Raw genomic sequence first — 20,955 nt, forward strand, 5'->3', positions numbered from 1 at the left:
ATTTTCTGTAAGTTATACCATGATTTTTTTCCAAAAATTTTCAAACGATTTTTCCGATAAGAAAAAAAAAATTAGAAAAACTTAAAAATTTTGTCATTTTTCTCACTCTCATTGATGTCATCACATTCATCATCTTCGTCACTTTCACTTTCAATAATATCACATTCATTATCTGCTTCATTTTCAATCCCCACTTCTCGAACTGATTCTGGCATCTGAGGTCCACTAAACCGTTTGAATTTATATGTTTCATCTTCAAGCTCCCAACCATGTTCTTCAACAATCAATTCTGTTGGTACTTTTTTATGAGCATTTGTCCAAATATTTGAAATATAATGGGCTCGCAGTAGACGTTGGTGTAATTCATCTTGACATGGTGGTAAGCTTGAAGGATCGAGATTTTTTAGTTTTTTTTTTTAAAGGCTCGTTCACATCATGCAACTTATACTGCCGGTTAAATAGTGAAAATCTGACATCGTTTACTTTTCTTTTTGGAATTGTTCTCGTCAATCCTGTTCCATATAAGTGACATATGAAAGTTTCTAAGGTTTCAAAAACTTCATTACAATCGAAGTCAGTTTCACCAAGTTGGATAAAAGCATCTTGATACTTATTACATTTAGCGCATGCGTCTAGAATTACTGATCTAAATGGAACGCGCATCATTATTATTTTAAAATAATAATGATGCAAAATTAATGTCCAATCAGAATTTGTAAAATTATAATTAACTAATGAAAAAAAAAAATTCAATCAATTTGAAAGTTAAAAAAATATTGAAAATATCTATATCTATATATCTATATACAAAGTAAATTTCAAAACTTAAAAAATTGATAATTCCACTATTAAATTGATTTTTATTAATAATTATTTGTAAAATGTTAAAGGAATTCTACAAATTGAATTTTACCTATTGATAAATAGAAATAATATATTTTGTATTTGATTATTAATGTAATAATAAATCAAATTTTTCTTATATCTGAACAACCATTATTTATGCAATATAAATTTAAAAACCTTTTTATTCTAATAAAAAATAAGTAAAATTACTATTTGTTATACCGAAAATATTCAATAGTTAACATTATAAAATTACTTTAATTTAATAAAATTACTTAACCGGTTTCATAATTAATTTTTATCAATCATCAGATAATTTCAATTGATTATTATATTGAAAATATTTTTTTTGTTTTTCATTCTAATATCAAACATTTATTCAATTAAAAATTAATTCGTAAAATATTTATATTTAAGAAAAAAATGTGATTTGTAAAGTAAATATGACTTTAGTTGGAAAAAAAAAACATTATCATAATATCATTTTAAAACTACAAAATATTCTATAAAAGATTTAGACGATGACGTAGAGTTTTATCAAATGTTTTAGAAACATTGTTTTATTACTGATCAGTTCAAAATTTCGGCTCTATCTCTCCGACTATTAGGCATGCTCCTCTTTCCTTTATCTAAGCCTAAGCAGTCAGATAGATATTTTGAGCGGTGTTGCCAATCTCATTCCTCTAGATGTTTTTCAAATAAGGTGTTATTTGTTATTTGTTAAATGTTAAATATCCGATTTATTTAAAGATACGAAGATATAACTCTCAAAAAGATTCGCAAATCGGATTATTATACGGCGATTGGCAACATTGACTTTGGGCGGTGCTATAGAATATGGTGCGTCCTAAAAGGAGACAGATAGTTGAACCATATTTTATACAATGTCTATCACCGGGTATGGATTTATTTTTGTCCAAGTTTTATATTGGTCCACTATTTCAAATGCAGTTCAAACAGACATATATTAAATTGTATTTTCCGTTTTAAATTCGTTCAATCTGTATAATTTAATATCGCGTTTGTTTTGACATGCTACATAACTCAAAAATACCTGGACTTAAATAATAAAATAATTTTAGGTAACATTCTAACGCTTCTCTAACAGTTCGATATCTTTTTTATAACGCTTTAATCTTTTGTTTTAAAATACACGTCATTTTTTGCAATAATTTCATTTAACATAAACCTCTTTTCCCGAAGTATTATTTTGTGGTCTAGAAATAGACAGAAGTGACTGTGAGTCAGATCTGAAGAATAAGGTGGGTGCAGGAGCAATTCGAACTCATCATTCTCTTTTCCTTTATCCCTATGCGGGGCTGACTTCCCTAAGTACATTTCTCCATAAGTGCCTATCTTGGGTCATCAATATTAATACCCTTTACCGACATGTCCTGCCTAAACGTCTTTTTTGGTCTTCCTCTCCTACTATTTCCAGGAACCCGCAGATCAGCAATTCTTCGTATTGGGTGATTAACGTCTCTACGTTGATCATGACCAAACCATCTTAACCTATGGTCTCTCATCTTGGCAACAATTGGTGCCACCTCTAGACTTCCCCTAATATACTCATTCCTAATTTTATCCTTTTTTGTCACTCCACTCATCCATCTAAGCATTCTCATTTCCGCCACATGCATTCGTCGTTCCTCTTTCTTTTAACTGTCCAACATTTAGTTCCGTACGTCATAGCTGGTCTTATGGCTCTTTTATAGAATTTTCCCTTCAGCTTCATTGGAATTTTTCTGTCACATAACACACTTCTCGCTTCCTTCCACTTCATCCATCCAACCCTAATTCTACTGCATGCATCACCATCTATTCCTCCATTACTCTGTAACACCGATCCTAGGTACTTAAAACTATTACTTTTTACAATCATTTCACCACCAAATATATCATTATATTTGTACTAACTACATCTTTAAACGAACATTCCAAATATAAAAAAAAGACTTTTGTCCTACTAAGTTTTAAATCTTTTTCCTCAAGATCTTGTCCCCACTGTTCCAGTTTTTGTTCTAAGTCGCTTTCGCTATTTCCTACTGACACTACATCATCAGCATACATTAAGCACCACGGAATATTACCCTGTAGTTTCGCTGTTATTTGATCCAGAACTATTGAGAATAAATAAGGACTAAGCACCAAGCCTTGGTGCAATCCTCTCTCTCTCTCCAATGGCGCTACAGCCCAAATCGGGCCTTGGCCTCCTCCAAACTATGCCTCCAACCTTGTCGGTCCCGCGCCGATCTTCTCCAGGTTCTCACGTCTAGCAAATTTTGCGCGTCCGCTGCCACTTCATCCTCCCATCTTTTCCGTGGCCTTCCTTTTGGTCTTGCGCCCTGCATTTTACTATCTAGGGCTCTTTTCGGCAATCTTTCTGTCTCCATTCTTACTACATGACCAGCTCAGCGAAGTCTCTGAAGTTTAACGAATTCTGAGATCAGTGTCTCATTGAACAGTTGGTAGAGTTCATGGTTATACCTGGATCTCCATATTCCGTTTTCGTTAATAGGTCCAAATATCTTTCTTAGGACTTTTCTTTCGAAGACTTCCAGTTTTCTTTTTGTCTCTTCTGTCATCACCCATGTCTCGCATCCATAACATACTATTGGTCTGATAATAGTTTTGTAGACCCTGATTTTCGATCTCCAGTGTGTGTTTTTGGAGCGAAACACATGATTGAGTGAAAAATAAGCTTTGTTTCCCTTTACTATTCTTCTTTGGATTTCTGGTTCTTCTGTTCCATCTGTGTTTAATGTAACTCCTAAATATGTGAAACTTTCTACCGTTTCAATATCGTCCTCTAATTCAACTGTGCGTCTGTTTCCCGTAGCTCTTGCCTGTGTTAACTTTTTTGTCTTTTGAATATTTATTTCTAGTCCGGTCTCTTTTGCCTTTGATTTTAATTGTGAATATATTTCTGCCGCTTCTTCTGTTCTGCGAGACATCATGCTGATATCATCGGCATAGGCGGCAATCTGTATTGATTTATTTATTAGGTGGTGTATATTAGGTTTTATTGGTGCAATCCTACTTTCACATAAAATTTATCATACCCATTTATCTCCCATACCCGTCCTAACACTAGTTGTTACTCCCTCATACATGTCTCTCACAATCTTCACATATTCACCGGGGACTCCTTTCTTATTGAATGCCCATTACAGAATCTCCCGAGGAACTCTATCATATGCTTTCTCAAGATCAATGAATACCATATGAGCGTTTGTTTCTTTATTCCTGTATTTTTCCATCAACTGTCTTATAATGTGACTGCCTTATAATTAATTTGTGACACTGGCTTTATTCATTGTTTGCTGAGAAAATATGTATGTATTTCACACTTTATTCCTACAAACTGTCGCTGAGATATATTAGCTGTGGACTGCTCGATCCGGCTATCCTGTTCAGTCATACTAAGAGAAGTGGGTCCTCTGGTGTGGACCTGTTCGTTCCTGTGGGTATTCATTATAGTTGCTGGTGTATGTTGACAAACGTCTCACTAGAGAGGATTTTCGTGAGAATGAACCTTTAATTCCATTAATATATACCATTCTAATTCACGACTATACAGGGTGGTTCAAAAAAAGGTAACACGATAAAGTGCGTTGAAGAATTAATTTTACACATTTTTTAAGATTTTACCGAAACTACTATCAACATTGTAATGAAATTTTATACGAATATGTTTTGGAAATTGATAGATAGATAGGAAATGTCAGAATTTAACGTCACTTTAATGACTTCATAGCTGATCCCCAACCGTTTAAAAGAATAATGGATTCTTTAGAAAAAATGAAGACTAGACTTGTGTATTCGTAAAAACTGATAACATTTTGAACACACTCTAATTAAATTTTATTTTTTGTTCTTCGTCTTTATTTTAATTTTCTTCTTGTGATTTTTTTTAATTAATAACTTTATCATTACTTTATACCAGCATCGGTTATTACTTCATAATTTTCAAATCAAAATATTCCGAAGACGGTACACAATATCGAGTTTTACCAAGAGTACCTTTTTGTTGTAAAATTGTATGATGTTAAGTTCACTTGGAATTTTGATTAATCATTCTTCCCTTAAAGAAGTTATGTTAAATAATACTTGATACGAATCTTGTAGCTAGCGCCCTCTATGAGAGTCAGATATAAAAATAAATTCATGGGATATATCAGCTTCTAAAAACATATTCGTATAAAATTTCGTTACAATGTTGTCAGGAGTTTCGGCAAAATCGTAATATATATACTTTATAACGAAAATGTTACATATACTGATTAATATGGAATTCACAGATCGTGTGTTGGGTCCAGTCCATATGGTTCCAAAGTTTTCTCTCACGTGTGATTCCGAATCAGGACTTTCTCTCTTTAGACAGATCTTCTTGGAAGTGGTGCTTCTATTATTGGGGAATAGGTTCCTTGTGTATACCGTGTTCTTTAGAACAGCTTGCTCGTCTCATGTCTTTTAGCAGCGGTCTTTGATTCTTTTTGTTCCGTTCTCGTCTTGTACCCGAGCAGATTTTACCAAGTTTATAGAATTCTTCTATATATTAGAAGGCCTCTTTCATCTCATCCGTTAGTCCTATATTGGAGATTCTTTGTCCTGAAGCCATAGGTCTGAGAGGTCGGCTAAGATCGGGTTGCTCCCGACTCCAAATTAATGGTAATTCGCTATGTTCGTCCTCGTTCTGCTGTGTCGGCCAGCTTTTGCGATAATACTCTTGAACTGGCCCTTGTTACCTTTCATAAGATCCGTGAGGAGTGTTACCATCTCTGCGAATCAAGGGATAATGTCTCTGAGCCAGTTTACCATACCGGTGAATCATTGAAGTTGCTTCATTGTCTTCGGCGTCGTGAAGCTTAATATCTTCTCCGCATACTTTTCCAAAGGTTCCAGAATTGTAGTTTATTATTATTAAATAAAGTAGTTAATATGTAAATGCCACAAGAAAAAAGTTTGATTTTTTAATTTGATATTTAGTTTGATATTTAATAGATTTTAGTTTGATATTTAATTAGTTTATAAACCTTGTTTATTTATACATACTACTATACTTACTTTTATATGTACTACAGAAATTACCCTTAGATGTTGATGTGATAATCAAATAAAAAAAATTATTTCCTTAAAATTAATCATTAAAGAAGTTTTTCGTATAATTGAAATAGTTTTTTACATGTTTCCTTTTTGTTTTAGTTGGCGTGCTATCCTATTACATCAGAATTTGATAACGAACTGATAAAAATTGAGCTTAAAATGAACTGTAAGCACGAAGTACCTTTGTTTTTATTTACAAATGTGTCAATAAAATACAAATTTAATATTTTATCAGAGGTTGCATCAGTTTTTGGTAAGTTTTACTTATTTTTACATATTTATTCTATCAAGATTATGAATTTGTCCCCAATTCCGCCCCGGGCCTCCTGAATTGTAGTTACGCCACGGCTAATTATTCTACTCTGAATATTAAAAAAGAAAAGAAGTGCCTCTCTGCACGATTCCCGATCCATAAGGGTAATCATGCTCACGGATTGGGAAATGGTGCGCAGTAAATTAAGGTTAGAAAAAAAAAAATAATTTAAAATCAATGTAATAAAAACGCTAATGTCAAAAGTATAATATTATGAAGAAATATTAATTGTATGTTATACTTAAATGCAATATTTTTAACGTAAACAAAAGTCGCATTTATAATTGTGTGGGGTACATCTGTAATTTTCCTGGGCTTCCTATAATTATGTCTTTCTTCATTGGTGTGCTTGTAAGAATTTCCGATTTTTACTTGTTAGGAGATTTTCTTTTAATTTCTGGTTTAACCGTTTTCGCTGTTATTAGAGCAAAAACGAAAACAGAATTTTCTTTAGATGTAGAAGGCTGGACATTCATTATATCTAACATTGACTCATCAGTAGATGCATTTTGTTTATACGTTGTAGGAAAGATGCGGCTTCTACTATAATTCATTAAATTTATCGGGATCTAACAGACATATTCCAGATGCACGAAGACCTGACACTGCCTTCTTCACAGTGGCAACTTCATTTAACTTCATTTCGATTATTTTTTGATGGCCTTTATTACACAGATAAAGATCATATTCTGTATAAAGTGCATTCTTTAAAATACTAAAGAAAGACTGAAGATGATCTGAGTTTCTGAGAATATTTTTTTCTTTGCAAAAATTATTAGAAATATGGTTGGAGTTGTCATCCAGCACTAAAAGGATGGTATCAGTTGCTGTGGCACAAAATGGCACAGCCACTGATTAAAAAGTTTGTATTGATACATCCGTTTTTGGAACATTTGTATAAAACACCAAGAGGGACGTTTTGCTCAAGTGTAAGAGACAATCTTTTCCGAGGATAGATCAACATGGGGGAATGAATATAATTTCCTGTAGCACAAAACGGCTATGATAGTTCTTCCACGTTCGGCAGATATAGCAAACTGTAACGAGTATTTTGATATTAGAATAAAATAGTGTTGACTTTTATTGAATGCAGCAATCCTGCATCAATCAAACTTATACTTTCTTTCTTTAGGTGTTAATCCATAGAATAATTTAGCAAGCGTTAACCATACTCTCTTAATTCTTTTTCTACTTTATCTGAAAATACACCTGGCGACCTAAATGGATGGCGTGTGCAAACATATTAATCTTTTTCTTAACGTCGATTCGAGAATGTTGAAAGGTATTCCCGTTTCCCTTATTTTTTGTCGTCATTTCTGACTGCATGCAGAGCATTTTGTAAATTTTCGTTAGTATACGTAAGAATAGTAGATTTTCTAGTGTAGTTTCGTGGCATCTGGAAATAAAAATAGTAATTTTAATATTTATCATTTCATTGTTTGTGGGGGAATCCTGCGCACTATTACCCCTTTACGCCTTAAATAGCAAACGACATCACAAACAGAAAACTAGTAAGCCATTTAAATCAATAATAAGTTCAGACCAACTGAATAAAGCCTACGGACTTACCGTCGTAATTTTTGGGGCAGAAAAACTAGAAGAATTCTTGCAATTTTCAATAATCGGATCTCACTTAGTCCACGTGCAACGGTGGACTGAAGATAATGGCGTCAACCGTTCACGAGATTGGTCAAAAGGTGCAGGATTGGTTGAGTTCGTAAAATCTTCTACGGCATTTGAAGCGCACGATTACCCGCCGCGCACCATTCCCCCACATTCCCTTAATATTCAATAATAATTGACGTGTACCTAATTTTTTCAAAAATATTTGCCAAACATATACGCCTAAGTAAATTTTACATTGCTAATGACAAATATCACTTCATGAAAACTACCCTATTACCAAGATAGACATTTCGTAACTTCTAATTGTTCTCTATTTCAGATTTGGTCGTAGCAGGCGAATGTATAATAGACGACAATTTTTTCATCCTAATGAATACCTTGTGTTTAACCTTTCGATATATTCAAAATCCAACGCCAGAAACAGGTAGCATTCCCAAAAATTACTACGAAAATGTGATGAATTTTGTAGAAAAAAAAATTGTCGAACAGTGCCGTTCATACAAACCTGAAAAAGCTTATGCAGTAAGTATACTAATAAAGTATTTATTTTCTTAAATAGACATTTTTGGACGTTTTGTATTGTTTCATCATAGTTTTGTAGTTCAGATAACATTTTGGGTAACAAATGTTATTTTCTATTTAAAATTGAATTTTTATCTTCATAAGTACTGAGTAGTTTGCGTTTTTATTTGTAAATCCACCATTTGGTTAGGCCGTAGAAACATCATAAACGAAATTAGGGATACCCTATAGATGATCACTTCTGACCATATGGTACCCAAGTAAAGGTCTAAAGTACCATTAAAAGTGGACATCCGCCCCCAAGAGGAATGGTCAGAGAACACACACTACCTAGGGATGCAGCGTTAAACCTGGTGCAAAGACGGGTCTACAACTGCAAAAGCATCGGGTGAACAGACCAGGGAACAGAGAGGAAGTGAAGACAAAATGTGAAGAATTAAGGAAATTAAATTAAGGAAAGGAAGCATTAAGGAAATTAAAGAATAGAAAATCGCCAGGAGAGGACAGAATACCGAACGAACTCCTAAAGTACGGAGGACAAGATCTGACCAAACAATAATTCCAAAAAATAATAGAACAAAACAGAATTCCTCGAGAATGGAGATCAAGCATCCTAATACCTCTCTTCAAAAAGGGAAACCAATCGGACCCGGAAAATTACAGAGGAATTAATTTATTAAACACAACACTAAAATTAACAACCAAAGTGATAACAAATAAACTGAATGAAATTATAACACTAGCAGAAGAACAACAAGGTTTCAGGTCGGGAAGATCATGCACCGGCACCATATTTATAATGAGGCAAGTGCAAGAGAAATCATTAGAATACAACAAACCGGCATATCTATGTTTCGTGGACCATATATTTACCAAAACAACACAAGTAAAAGTGGAAGAAGAACTAACCGACCCTATTAAAGCTGACAATGGGATAAGACAGGGAGATTCTCTGAGTCCTCTATTGTTCAACCTGATTACGGATGAACTAATAAAAAAAGTAAGAACGAAAAAAGGGTACCAAATGGGAGAAAAACAACTTAAAATAAATAATCCGCTATGCAGACGATGCAATGCTACTCTCTCAAAGTGAAGACGATTTAGAACGTATACTGCACCAATTTAATATAACCACCAGAAAATTTAACATGTTAATTTCCCCAAAAAAGACAAAATGCATGGTTACAATAGCAAATTTACAGTTATAGTTATAAATTGGAGCTGGAAGGTCAGATAATAGAACAAGTGATGGAGTTTAAATATCTAGGCACCACATTATCTAGCTACGGAAAGCTCGAAACCGAAGTGGAAGATCAAGTGAATAGAGCAAACAGAGCCGCAGGCTGCCTAAATGAAACAATATGGAGAAATAAAAATATCGAGAAAGAAACGAAAGGCAGAATTTACAAAACAGTCATCAGACCAATAATGACATACGCGGCAGAAACAAGACCTGACACAAAGAGGACAAAAAGGATGTCAGAAACAGCAGAGATGAAAACACTTAGAAAAATTGATGGTAAGACACTATGGGACAGAGCTAGAAGTACAGATATACGACGTAGATGCAAGGTGGAGAACATCAAGAACTGGGTAAGAAATAGAAGAGTAGAATGGAACGATCATATAAGCCGAATGACAACAAATAGAGTAGTAAAGACGGCAAGAGACGGTTCGCCAATAGGAAGAAGATCAGTAGGAAGACCACGAAAACGATGGAACGACAACTTACTGGAGGCACATTGAAAAACAGATAGTCATGTCTACATAAAAAGAAGAAGAAGACCAGGGAACTAACGATTTTCTCATGATACTCGTTGATGTCAGAAAGCCATCCAACTTACTTGTTCAAGAAGGCGCCTCCCACCACGGAACGCAGTGGGGATGGACCATACTTGAACGGCCTACCTTACACTTGCTTCATGTAAACAAACATTTTAAGTAAATACGTACTTGCTGTCAAGAATTGGTCGTGTGTTTGAATAAGGAGACAACATTGAAGTTTGTGGAGTTGTACGAAGAACAAACATGTCTTTGGGATATATCTAGTAGTCGGTATAGAAATAAACAAATGAGAGATTCTGCTCTTATTCAGTTGGAGGCTTCTGTAGCTGTTTCCGGTGGCCAGAAAACATAACTTTATTTCCAGTTTTATCCTTGCTGGATTGAATTCCTCACAAGAGTACATGATCACTGTATAAGCGACGCCACCATTTCTCATAAGTTGTTAAAATTGTTGAGGGTCATTCTTAAGCACATTCTGAATTCATTTGTGTCTTCTAATGCAGTTTCTGCGAAAAGCAAAGCTGAACCACCGCGCGTGTCTGTTCTTTGTAGACACTTTCTTATCCAAACTCTTTTTCGGCATATCCACATTTATCAATAATATTCTCTAACTCATTCATTGTACACTATTCCGTAAAATGGTACTGCGCCTTTTTCGCTTCATTTTTCTCTCTTCTTTAAACCGCTATTCAAGTTCAGTTATTTTACTTGAATAGTGTAAATGCTTTACTTCATGCCCTTAAAACTTGAATACTTGATTAAAGTTACTTGTACAAGTAACTTGAACGGTTACTCGACTCATGTAAATTAGGCTTAAAAGCTGGTACAGGGTTATTGATGATACCCATTCTATCCTGGAATGCGTATCATGAATAAATGAACGAGATCTACTATAATGCAGTTGGATGTAGCACGATCAGTATATAACAGACAGCTTTCAGAAAAGAGAAAAATATAGGTACTATAATCTTGTCGATGTTGGAACGGAATGGCCTGTAGATGACTTACGTGTCTGGTAGAGCAGTTTCCACGTTGCAATCTATTGAGAGCCCTTAGCTTTGTGATTTAGCTTGTTGGTTAAACCAAACCTTGACTATGTATTAAAAAATAAATCATCGAAAAGTAATGAATAGGAGTAGATTAAGCTTGCACTGTTGCAAGATGTATACCGTGTATATTCATTTCTTGGAGTTCCAACACTGTATATATAATGTGTATGTGTTTTTAGCAATATGAACCAGATATTAAAAGATGTACACTGTCTATATTGAAGCTACTATTTTGGAACAACGTTAATGTGTCCCATAAAATCCAAATTCCTTTATTTGACGCTGTAATGCATTGGATAGATTTTGTTAAGGATGAGGTAAGTTGAAGTTCTGCATGAGATCTATACAATAGGGATATAACTTTAACATAATGTGTGGGAGCCATATACCAGGATAAGGAATTTTTGTCTTTAAATGAATCTTCCACAGAATATCCAGTTGCTACAAGTTTTAGCTATGGAATCATAAGAGAAACAGTAATGGAAAATTTAGCAATACAATATGAGATCGTTTTGCTAAATTGCCAGAAACTGCAACATTTTTACAAGACTGTTTTTCTACCTAAAAGTTAAAATAATGATTATCGAACTCACATCATTTTTGTGTTTCAGATTATTAACTATATCTATCAAGATAATTCAAAGGCCTATGGAAAATATTTTACAGACTTAGTATCATATTATAATCTCAACAGATCGCGATTTAAGGAGCAGAAAAGGTATTGCTATTTTGAGTTTTATCTAGAGGAACTATTAAATATATATATATATTTTTTTCAGCTTTGCACTCGAACTTCCTGGTGATAGAGATTAAGACTTGTAGCTATAACCGAACTGAATAATATCAGTTTCTGTGTATTTATTGTTATTGTTTATGTTCTAAGCATATAGTTTTTCTAAAAGTTTTGTATTCTTAATGTATAGAAAAAAAGAGTTACCATACTTATAATATATATTAATATATTTGTATATTTCTGCATTACACATTCGTTTAGCCATATTTCTGTATTTTAATATAAATGTTTTATTTTTTTACTGATTTTAATAAAGAAAATTAGAAAATATAAATGGTTCTTCTATATTTTAATTATATAAGTCCTTTACAGCCAATTATCCTCTGCTTAAAAGGGTAAGAAAAGTGATTGACGGTATGACCGATCTCTCACTTAATGACGCAGATGGCTTTTGGGCGGATGCAGGGCTAGATGCTTACATGAACGAGTTTTCGTCTGCCTCGCGCATGACGTCACTCACAGAGTAGTGGCAGGCGTAATAAAACTTTTTGTCCAAGGAATTTTAAAATAATTACTTACAAATTAAAATTAAAGGAACATTTTCATAAGACACAATACATTTGTATAAATAACTCAAAAACAAAAATATTTAAATATGTTCGACCATTGTATTACATATATTTAGTTAGCTTGGAATAGAGCGTACTACCAGAAATATGTGCTGTTTTCGATTTAACGTTTGTATAACTAATAAGTTCTATTCCTATACTTATTACCTATAATCACAAAACTTACGGATTTTTCAGTTTTTTCTTAGCTTTCGAAATTCTTACATAGAAATGAAGTTAGTGATGAGTGAGCAAGTGCTGTAACTAAATTAGTTTGTCAAGCTTACCACATGATTCGTAGGTACTTCACTCTTACCTCTGCCGTTGGTCCAGCTGTCTTTCTTCCTCTTCTTGTTTCTTGATCACTGCACGGATATAGTTGTGTATGCTAGTCCAACCTGATTGATTTTCAATCATTCTCTCAGTCATTTCTCTCACTGTAACAAAATTCACACCTGTCTCTCTTTTCATTCTGTTACCTTCTACTATCCATCTGTTGTAATCTAACATCGTATGTGTCACAGTGTCTGAGTATCCATAGTATAGGCATTCATCTGTCCCTTCGGAACCTAGAGAGGTAGGCCCTAAAACACCCGTGTCCTGTGAGCACCTGCGTCAGGAAATAATCCAGTCGCCTGTGGCCACAGTCCACTCACTCTCTTATGTTCGGGATCAGCATTTTCGTCCACTGTGCCACATCCTCCGTGCTATTCCACTCTTCTTACCATCTTTCACTTACTTTTCCATTTCCTATCTTTTCTCGGCCATAGTAAGGTTTGGGCCTCTTTTCTCATAACTCTTTTCTTTCCACCGCCAAAACATGTAACGGAACACATCCAGTGATGGTCCACAAGGCTGCCGCAGACACAGTCCTGTAGGCGCATGCCACTCGCAACAGACTTGTTCTGTCCACTTGGGTCATGAGCCTCCTATAGGCCGTTATCTCTACCGCCTCGCTCCAGACTGGTGCCGCGTAGAGGAAGGTCGACTGTACAACACCGTGTAAGACTCTCCTTCTTTCAGATTTGGGCCCCCCAATGATGAGCATCATCCTCCCCAACGCAGCAGCAGCCTTCTGGATCACCTCCCGCACGTGTTCCCCCCATTTTCCATTCTGGTGCAATGTCACTACTAGGTACTTTACTTGTTTCTTGGGTGTTAGACATGCTCCCGCACATTGCAATTCAACACTTTGCCTGTTCATTTTCCCTTTCAGAATGATAGCTTCGGTTTTCTCTACCGCAAGTTTCAGTCCGTGCTGCGTCATCCATTTTTTTACGACGCGGCCTGCGTTCTGAACCCGGTATTTGAGATCTGGCTCATCCCGGGTCACTACCAGTACAGCGAGGTCATTCGCGAATGCGAAGGGGGTTGTACCCTCTCCGTATTCACAGTGCATAACCCCGTCATACGCCAGGTTCCCTAGCGTCGGGCCCAAGACATATCCCTGGGGGACCCCGGCCGTCACGTCCACGATCGTGCCCTTTTCCACCATAATCCTTTTCTCGGACAAATTCCTTTATTACGTCGTTCCACTACAGCGTATTGAATGCATTCTTAACATCAAACAACAGCGGGGCCGCCCAGTGATGTTCATCCCTTCTGTTGTGCAATGCTTCGAATACACTCATGATTGCATCAATTGTGCTTTTCCCTTTATAAAAACCAAATTGCCTCCGAGATAAACCACCTGACCTCTCAATCTTGTTGTCTATGCGTATTCGCAGCATCCTTTCATACAGCTTACTGATGCATGGAAGAAGACAGATGGGGAGTTACTTTTCCCTAGCCTTGGGGAGCAGTATTAACCTCGATGTCCTCCAAGACTCAGGAAAGGTTTGTGCTTCCAGCAGTGCATTCGACCATAGACCTTTCACCGCCTGTATTTGATCAAGTCCGGGGGACCTACGCGTCTTGAATGAACCCAATGCCTCGATAAGTTCATCCATGGTAAAGGGTACCGCCCGCTCAGCTCATTCATCCCTCCATACTGCATGCCATCTGCCATCCGGAAAGAGCTCTCGTGTTACCTCAAACTTTTTACCCATAGTCATTTCGTAAGGGGGATACGTATGGAACTTCTTTATGACGATCTTATATCCCTGACCCCAGATGTCCCCATCCAGCTTTTCACCCAGCTCTTTCCAGTGCCTTCTTTTTTTTGTACGGATTCTCCTGTAAAGTTTCCTCTTCCTTGCGCGGTACTCTTCCTCGATGACCTCAGGGTTGATCCCTGCTCTGCATCTTGCTCTCGTTAACCTTCTTTTCATTGCTATACATTCATGATTCGTAGGTACTAGGTATACTTTTTCTACGTAGCGAAAAACATTTAGCTTTTTTTATTGTTCATCTAGGCTAAAATTTTTTTCCATTTTCTTTTGCTAGCTCCCTTTCCACTAAAAAAAGTACGACAAACTGCTGAAAAACACCCGTGCAATAGTTTAATAATGAATTAAGGTCTTACAAATCTATTTTTTCTCCTATTAAACACATTGCAGATGCCACTAAGGATCTCGTTTTGTTCAAAGTATATAAACAACAAAAATTTGAATATAATCAGCAATAACAAAATGCTAAAGTCAGCTTACTGTGATTCTATTACTAATTCCTATAATAAACCTAGAGACTGCTGGAAAATAGTAAATTTCAAAAGAAACAATACAAGATTTAGTTCGGTACTACCTCCAGACGAAATAAATCAATTTTTTATTACAATTGCAGAGAATATAATTATATCTCTTCCCACTATTAATATCCTCTTCAATTACAGAAATTATCCTTCTCCAATCAAGTCCTTTTTTTCGTCCTGTTGTGGAAGAAGAGGTCTCTCAAATATTAAAGTCTCTTAGTAATTCTAATTGAGAGACGTTCACGAAATTAATAGCAGAATTTTAAAAGAAACTTCCAAATAGTTTTAACACCTTTCACTCATCTTATTAATTAAATTCTATCAACTGGAGTATTTCCGGAAGTACTAAAATACTCAAAAGTACTACCTATCTTCAAAAAATGTGATTTTTCAAAAACTGACAATTACAGACCCATAAGCATTGTTTCTACTTTTGGGAAAGTGATTGAATAGGTTATCAAACAACAATTTTATTCCTAATTTAAGTTCAATAATTACTTTAGCAACTCACAATATGGATTCAGAAGTACTCGTTTTATTACCAACGGGGTATATAATGTAAGCGAGGTGATGAGAGGCTTGAACGCGACAATTGCATTGTCGAAGGCTTTTGACTGCGTTTCACCCGACATTTTGCTCCACATATTAAATTACTATGGAATCAGAGGTATCCCTCTTAAGCTTATAACTCCTTACCTATGTGCAGACACCAGGCGGTAGTGTTTAAAGGTCATCTCTCCGATTTTCTATCCGTAAAACATGGAGTCCCACAAGGTTTGATCTTAGGACCTCTTTTGTTTATTATGTATGTCAACGATTTGCCTAAATTCATATCTCCGTACAATTTGCAGGTGATACTACATCGGTTATATCAGGAAAAACTAATGATGATAACTCCGATAAAACGCAAAATTTGGTTATATCTGCAAGTAATTTACATAATGATCGAGATAACAAAGAGACTGTTAAACTATTGGGAATAACCATAGATAATCAACTGAACTGGTCGGCACATATTTCACAACTAAAGAAAAAGCTATCAAGTTCATTATTTGTTATTCGCCAACTAGCAAGGGTTGTCAACTTTAAAACATTAAAAATTACATATTTTTAAAGTGACATTTTTCTTTATTCATCTTTCACCTTAATTATGGGGCAATTCGACAAATGCACTTTAAATTTTTAGAAAGCTATCAGGATTTTTAGCAGGGGTTAGTTATCTAGAACACTGCCCACCTTTCTTTATCAAATTCAAAATTATGCCGCTACCACAGAATAATAAACAATCAGATTGCCCACTGTGATTGAAAAAATAAGTACGCACAGACGGAATCAGCCATGTTTTAAACGGAACCAGTGCTGTTCAGTGACATTTTATCTGGTGTGCATAGAAAAATTAACCCGGTTTAATTTATTTACGGCAACTATAGACATAATATGCACTATTTTATTCGTACTTTTAGTTGAAGAATAGATTAAATTATTTCAAATGTACTAAATTATTTATCTCTAATTAAAGTTCTGTCGTAGCTTGTCAAAAATTTCTCAATTCGAGTCTATGTTTCCGTTTAAAATATGGCGATCGCGTGCTGACAAACTTAAAAACGAGCCCATTTAATAAATAAGTCTGATGTTCACGTTCACAATACGCGAAACTGTCACTACTTACGAACAAATCGCTATAGATTGCGTCTTTAAGATAAAAATTGCCTTAATTATAACTATTACAATATTTTACCAAAAAGTATTAAACAACCAAGCTATAACAGTTTCGAAAAAATATCTGAAATATTGCTTTTACTGCTCAGAAGAATATATGACTCATTGCAGAACATCCACTGAACTGCTTACCGTGAATTTGCTATAAATCATTGTGTGTTTAATAATGTGTTCTTGTTGATGCTGTCTGCCAGATTTTCTAGTCCATTATATGCTAATTCTTTTAACTCCTCAATTAAAATATTATCCTATACAATAGGATCGACCAAGGAGCTAAGAAGGGTTGGTGTAGACTTCAATTTGCTTATAAACGACCCGCTAAGAGGGATATCAGGAGTGTCATCGATTTCTACGTTTGAAAACTCAGAATATGTTCCTTCATTTTTTTCTAACGTAGGATTTTAGTCTGTATTTGAATTCAGTGGTAGCAGGATGGTCGTAAAGACCTGCTTTTGCTCTGATCACACTGAAAATGTTTCCAGAATATCTTGATTCAATCGCCTGGTTAAAATATATTCGATGTTAAAACGACGCTTCAGGTCACCAAGCAACATTTTCAGTGCACTATTAGAAATCAGGATACCTGCAATAATTGAGCCGTTGAAAACCAGAGTGGTCTAAGTCAGAAATGCTAAAGTGGTCTAGACTTAAAGTTAACATGTTGGCGTTAAATGGGAACATAGAGACTGACATGATCAGAATGATTTTCAATAAAAAAAGCTTAAACTTAAAGAATTCCAGCGGAACAATGAGTCAGCACTCGAAATATGATTGATTTTTTGTTAATATTTTGACTTAGACCACTCTAGTTTTCAATATGTTCAATATTGTGGAGTAAAGAAAAAAAAATAGATTTACAAACAATCGTGTATTTCTGTGTATGATATAAAAAATTAAATTCTTATTCATAAAGAACGTCGTCGTCTAAATTCCCATTCACCAAAATGTCTTACAGTAAACCTACTTCTGCTGTGTTGTATCCATGTACGGATAAATTTTTGTAAAAGTTGTGATGAATGGGCGGTATAAACGCCTAAAGATCTTCCATATCCTTCTTTTTCTTAGTAGTAACTGATATTAAAGCTTCATACAGTTTTGAAAATTAAATATTTTGAAAATTGGCAATACGGCCTTTTTGTACAGGTTGGAAGTTTATGGCATCAAAAGGAAACTCCTCATCTAGTGTTTCTTGATAAAATATTTTATAGGGGTCACTTTTTCGAAATTGTAGTCATTGAATTTTCAGCAACGATACTGCCTCGTTATCTTCATTTTTCTTTCGTCTGGTAACAGCTGCTTCCAGGTTTTGTGACGATACAAAATTATTTCTGTCCATCTTGCAAACACGATACGGTTTCTTTGTGCGACACTTCTCAAACACTCTATACCAGTCGCCAGGAACATACTGAAACCTAAATAAAATTTAGGGGTGGTGAGGCTAGCCCGAATTCGTGCTTGAGGTTTTGTGTCTCTGTGTTCTTTTGAGCTAAGCCATTCTTTTTATTATAACTTCTTTGCTAGTTCTTCTCTAATTTATCATCTCCTTCTCCATATACCACCCCCTAAATTTTATTTAGGTTTCAATTGGCTAGACCCAAACGTGGGGCCTCTTTTTTTGCACGTACTTTTGGCTTTATATCTTTGGTTTTTTTTTCTCCCACTTCAATTTCTGGTTGTGTACCTTTGGTGTTGTATTTTAATTTTCAGCTGTGTTCTTTAACTCTTGGTTTCCTAACTGCAACATTGGTTTTTGTATTTCAATATTTAGTTTATCTACATTATCTATTAAATATACCCGTAGTACCCTTGTTTTGCTATATTGTGGGTAGACTGAATAAATTGCTTTGTTTTTTTTTGATTAACTAAATATCCATATTGGATTAATAATAAATAACATAAGTATATATTAAAAAGGAAAATTATTTAAATATTGTAAGTGTTACACTTGCGCATCGTCTCGTCTATTGCCCATAAACGTTTCATAAACGGGATTCTGAGGGGTTTTAGGATTTTAATAATAAATTATATTAATTAATTATATGTTAGCAGTTGTGACTGCTACAATACTTCACTCTATTCTTGCGTTTTGTTCGATTACGCCAAAATCACGATCATTCGGGAGAAAGGAATGTCCGGATAACATAAACTACTATTTCTAAATTATCGGAATCTGCAATCAGTTTCAACCAAAACAAACACTGTTTAAAGTTCCTATTCTGTCCCCTACATGCATCACTAAATGCAGTGATGTGTCTTGCGTCCTTTGCGTGTTCTAGAACATGCTTTCGAATACACGATCCTATTTCTTGTGCTCCTCAAGAGGCTGTAGTTTCATCCCAGGCATAGAGAAACACCTTGTCCTCGTTGCTAAACTCGTGAATACCCAAATTAACACATACATGTTTCTTTTATAGTAGGCTACAGAGCAAGTCAAAGTTGAAAACCGTAAGGCCTTTTCCAAATCAAACGTGAATCCATACACTCTCCCTTTTTCACGCATGCTTGTAATTTTAGCTTCTTTCAAAGCCTCTCTAGCCTTTTCATTTCACTACGCCTTAAATGCAGTTCGTGTTGTGATTGAAGTACTTTCTTCGTATTTTCGTCTTTTTACTGGCTCACCTGATTTTTGTATCTGTCTCACTTAACACATGTATCTCGTAATGGTACGTGAAAATGAAGATACCCAATATTTGGCTGTGTCTGCCTGGGTATTATTTATTCTAACCGGAGTGTGTCTTTTATTTGTAAAGTTGATATGGACGGACTCGTTTCATTCAACTTAATTTGGGAAAGTATAGTCCATTCATTAATTAGATTAATGAAAGTTTGTATATTTCTAGTTGCTTCGTGGTGATCTTAGCCTACAGCCAAGAAAGTATCGTCTGCAAAGGTGTTTTCAATTATGTCCGTTATTATTTGTTTCGAAATTACAGGAAGTAAGGAGATTGGCCTGTAGGACGAAACCTCTGTAGGTGGTTTTCCAGGTTTAGCGATTATCAAATCTGCTACCTTCCATATTTTCGGTACATACCCAAGTCTGAATGAGACATGAATAAAATAGATGAATGAGTTTAACTAAGGCTTTCCTAGGAAGTTGATTTAAAATCTTACTGATTACTAAATCATACCTAGGAGCTTTCTTAGGGTAATGTTTTTTCCCCAATGAAGTGTGCTTTCGCCTTCGTTTAGCTGGAATGCCATTTCAAGATATTCAGCAAATCTCTTGCTTTCTGTGAATTGCATTTTGCACAACTGCCATCTGCATTCTTTATTGGAGGATTTTGCAGGATCGGTCTTTTTAGTCTCGCAGTTGCTCTCCAGAGTGAATAGTCTGTTTTACTGACGGCTGATAATTCACTTAGATAGTCACTAATTGTCTCATTTTTAATTCTTTGGATTGAACAAAGAGAATGACACCAAGAAAACAACAGTATTGTTAAAGCACCTGTACAGAAATTTGAAAATGACCTTTTTTTCTTAAATGGGATAAACAAATAAAATTGTTTAAAAAATACTCGACCGATATGGGCCCATCTTTTGCACATATAGCAACTACAGGAAAACTCACTTGTGAAAGCTGTTTTGAATATTTTTATTGCTTATTTTAATAACTATAAAGAATTGAACAAAATGTTTACTTTCGGGTTTAATTTGTAATAACTTTTTTGTTTATAAACATTTTTTAATATAGAAAATCTTACTTTAAAGTTCAAATATTTTCAAGAAAGTCATCTGTTGAACGTTTTGATGTACCTTGCGTAGTTTTGTATGTTTTTTTCTATTGACTTCTCCCAGATTTTCCAGTGGAAAAATAGCGCCCAGTAATTTTTAGATTTTTAAATGCTTCGTTTTCTGGGGTAGGACTTGATAAGGCACGTTAAATAAGATGAACAACTATATTACAGGAAAAAATATCATCTGAACATTCTTCTTATGACATATATCGTGCTTGTTTTAATAACTTAATTAATTTGCATGAAGGCTGTACTTCACTTGATTTATTTTTCTTCATTCTTCAC

The 20,955-nt window shown here is 34.9% G+C and overlaps 1 protein-coding gene across 2 annotated transcripts in view; it reads left to right on the plus strand.

The window, feature by feature from the left end:
• The window catches only part of LOC140452291 (uncharacterized), a 53,219-nt gene extending 40,922 nt beyond the window's left edge, over window positions 1-12,297 (plus strand). Inside the window, exons 13-17 of one of the 2 annotated variants that reach the window (XM_072546458.1) lie at window positions 6,052-6,205; window positions 8,211-8,413; window positions 11,427-11,564; window positions 11,859-11,965; window positions 12,027-12,297. In XM_072546458.1, coding sequence (XP_072402559.1) covers window positions 6,052-6,205; window positions 8,211-8,413; window positions 11,427-11,564; window positions 11,859-11,965; window positions 12,027-12,060 — 636 coding nt within the window. In that variant the 3' untranslated portion in view covers window positions 12,061-12,297. The remainder of the gene's footprint in view (window positions 1-6,051; window positions 6,206-8,210; window positions 8,414-11,426; window positions 11,565-11,858; window positions 11,966-12,026) is intronic. The other variant, XM_072546459.1, reaches the window with a different exon arrangement.
• Window positions 12,298-20,955: the final 8,658 nt, after the last annotated feature.

This window comes from Diabrotica undecimpunctata, chromosome 10 (genome assembly GCF_040954645.1).
Source record: "Diabrotica undecimpunctata isolate CICGRU chromosome 10, icDiaUnde3, whole genome shotgun sequence".
NCBI classification, from domain to species: Eukaryota; Metazoa; Arthropoda; class Insecta; order Coleoptera; family Chrysomelidae; genus Diabrotica; species Diabrotica undecimpunctata.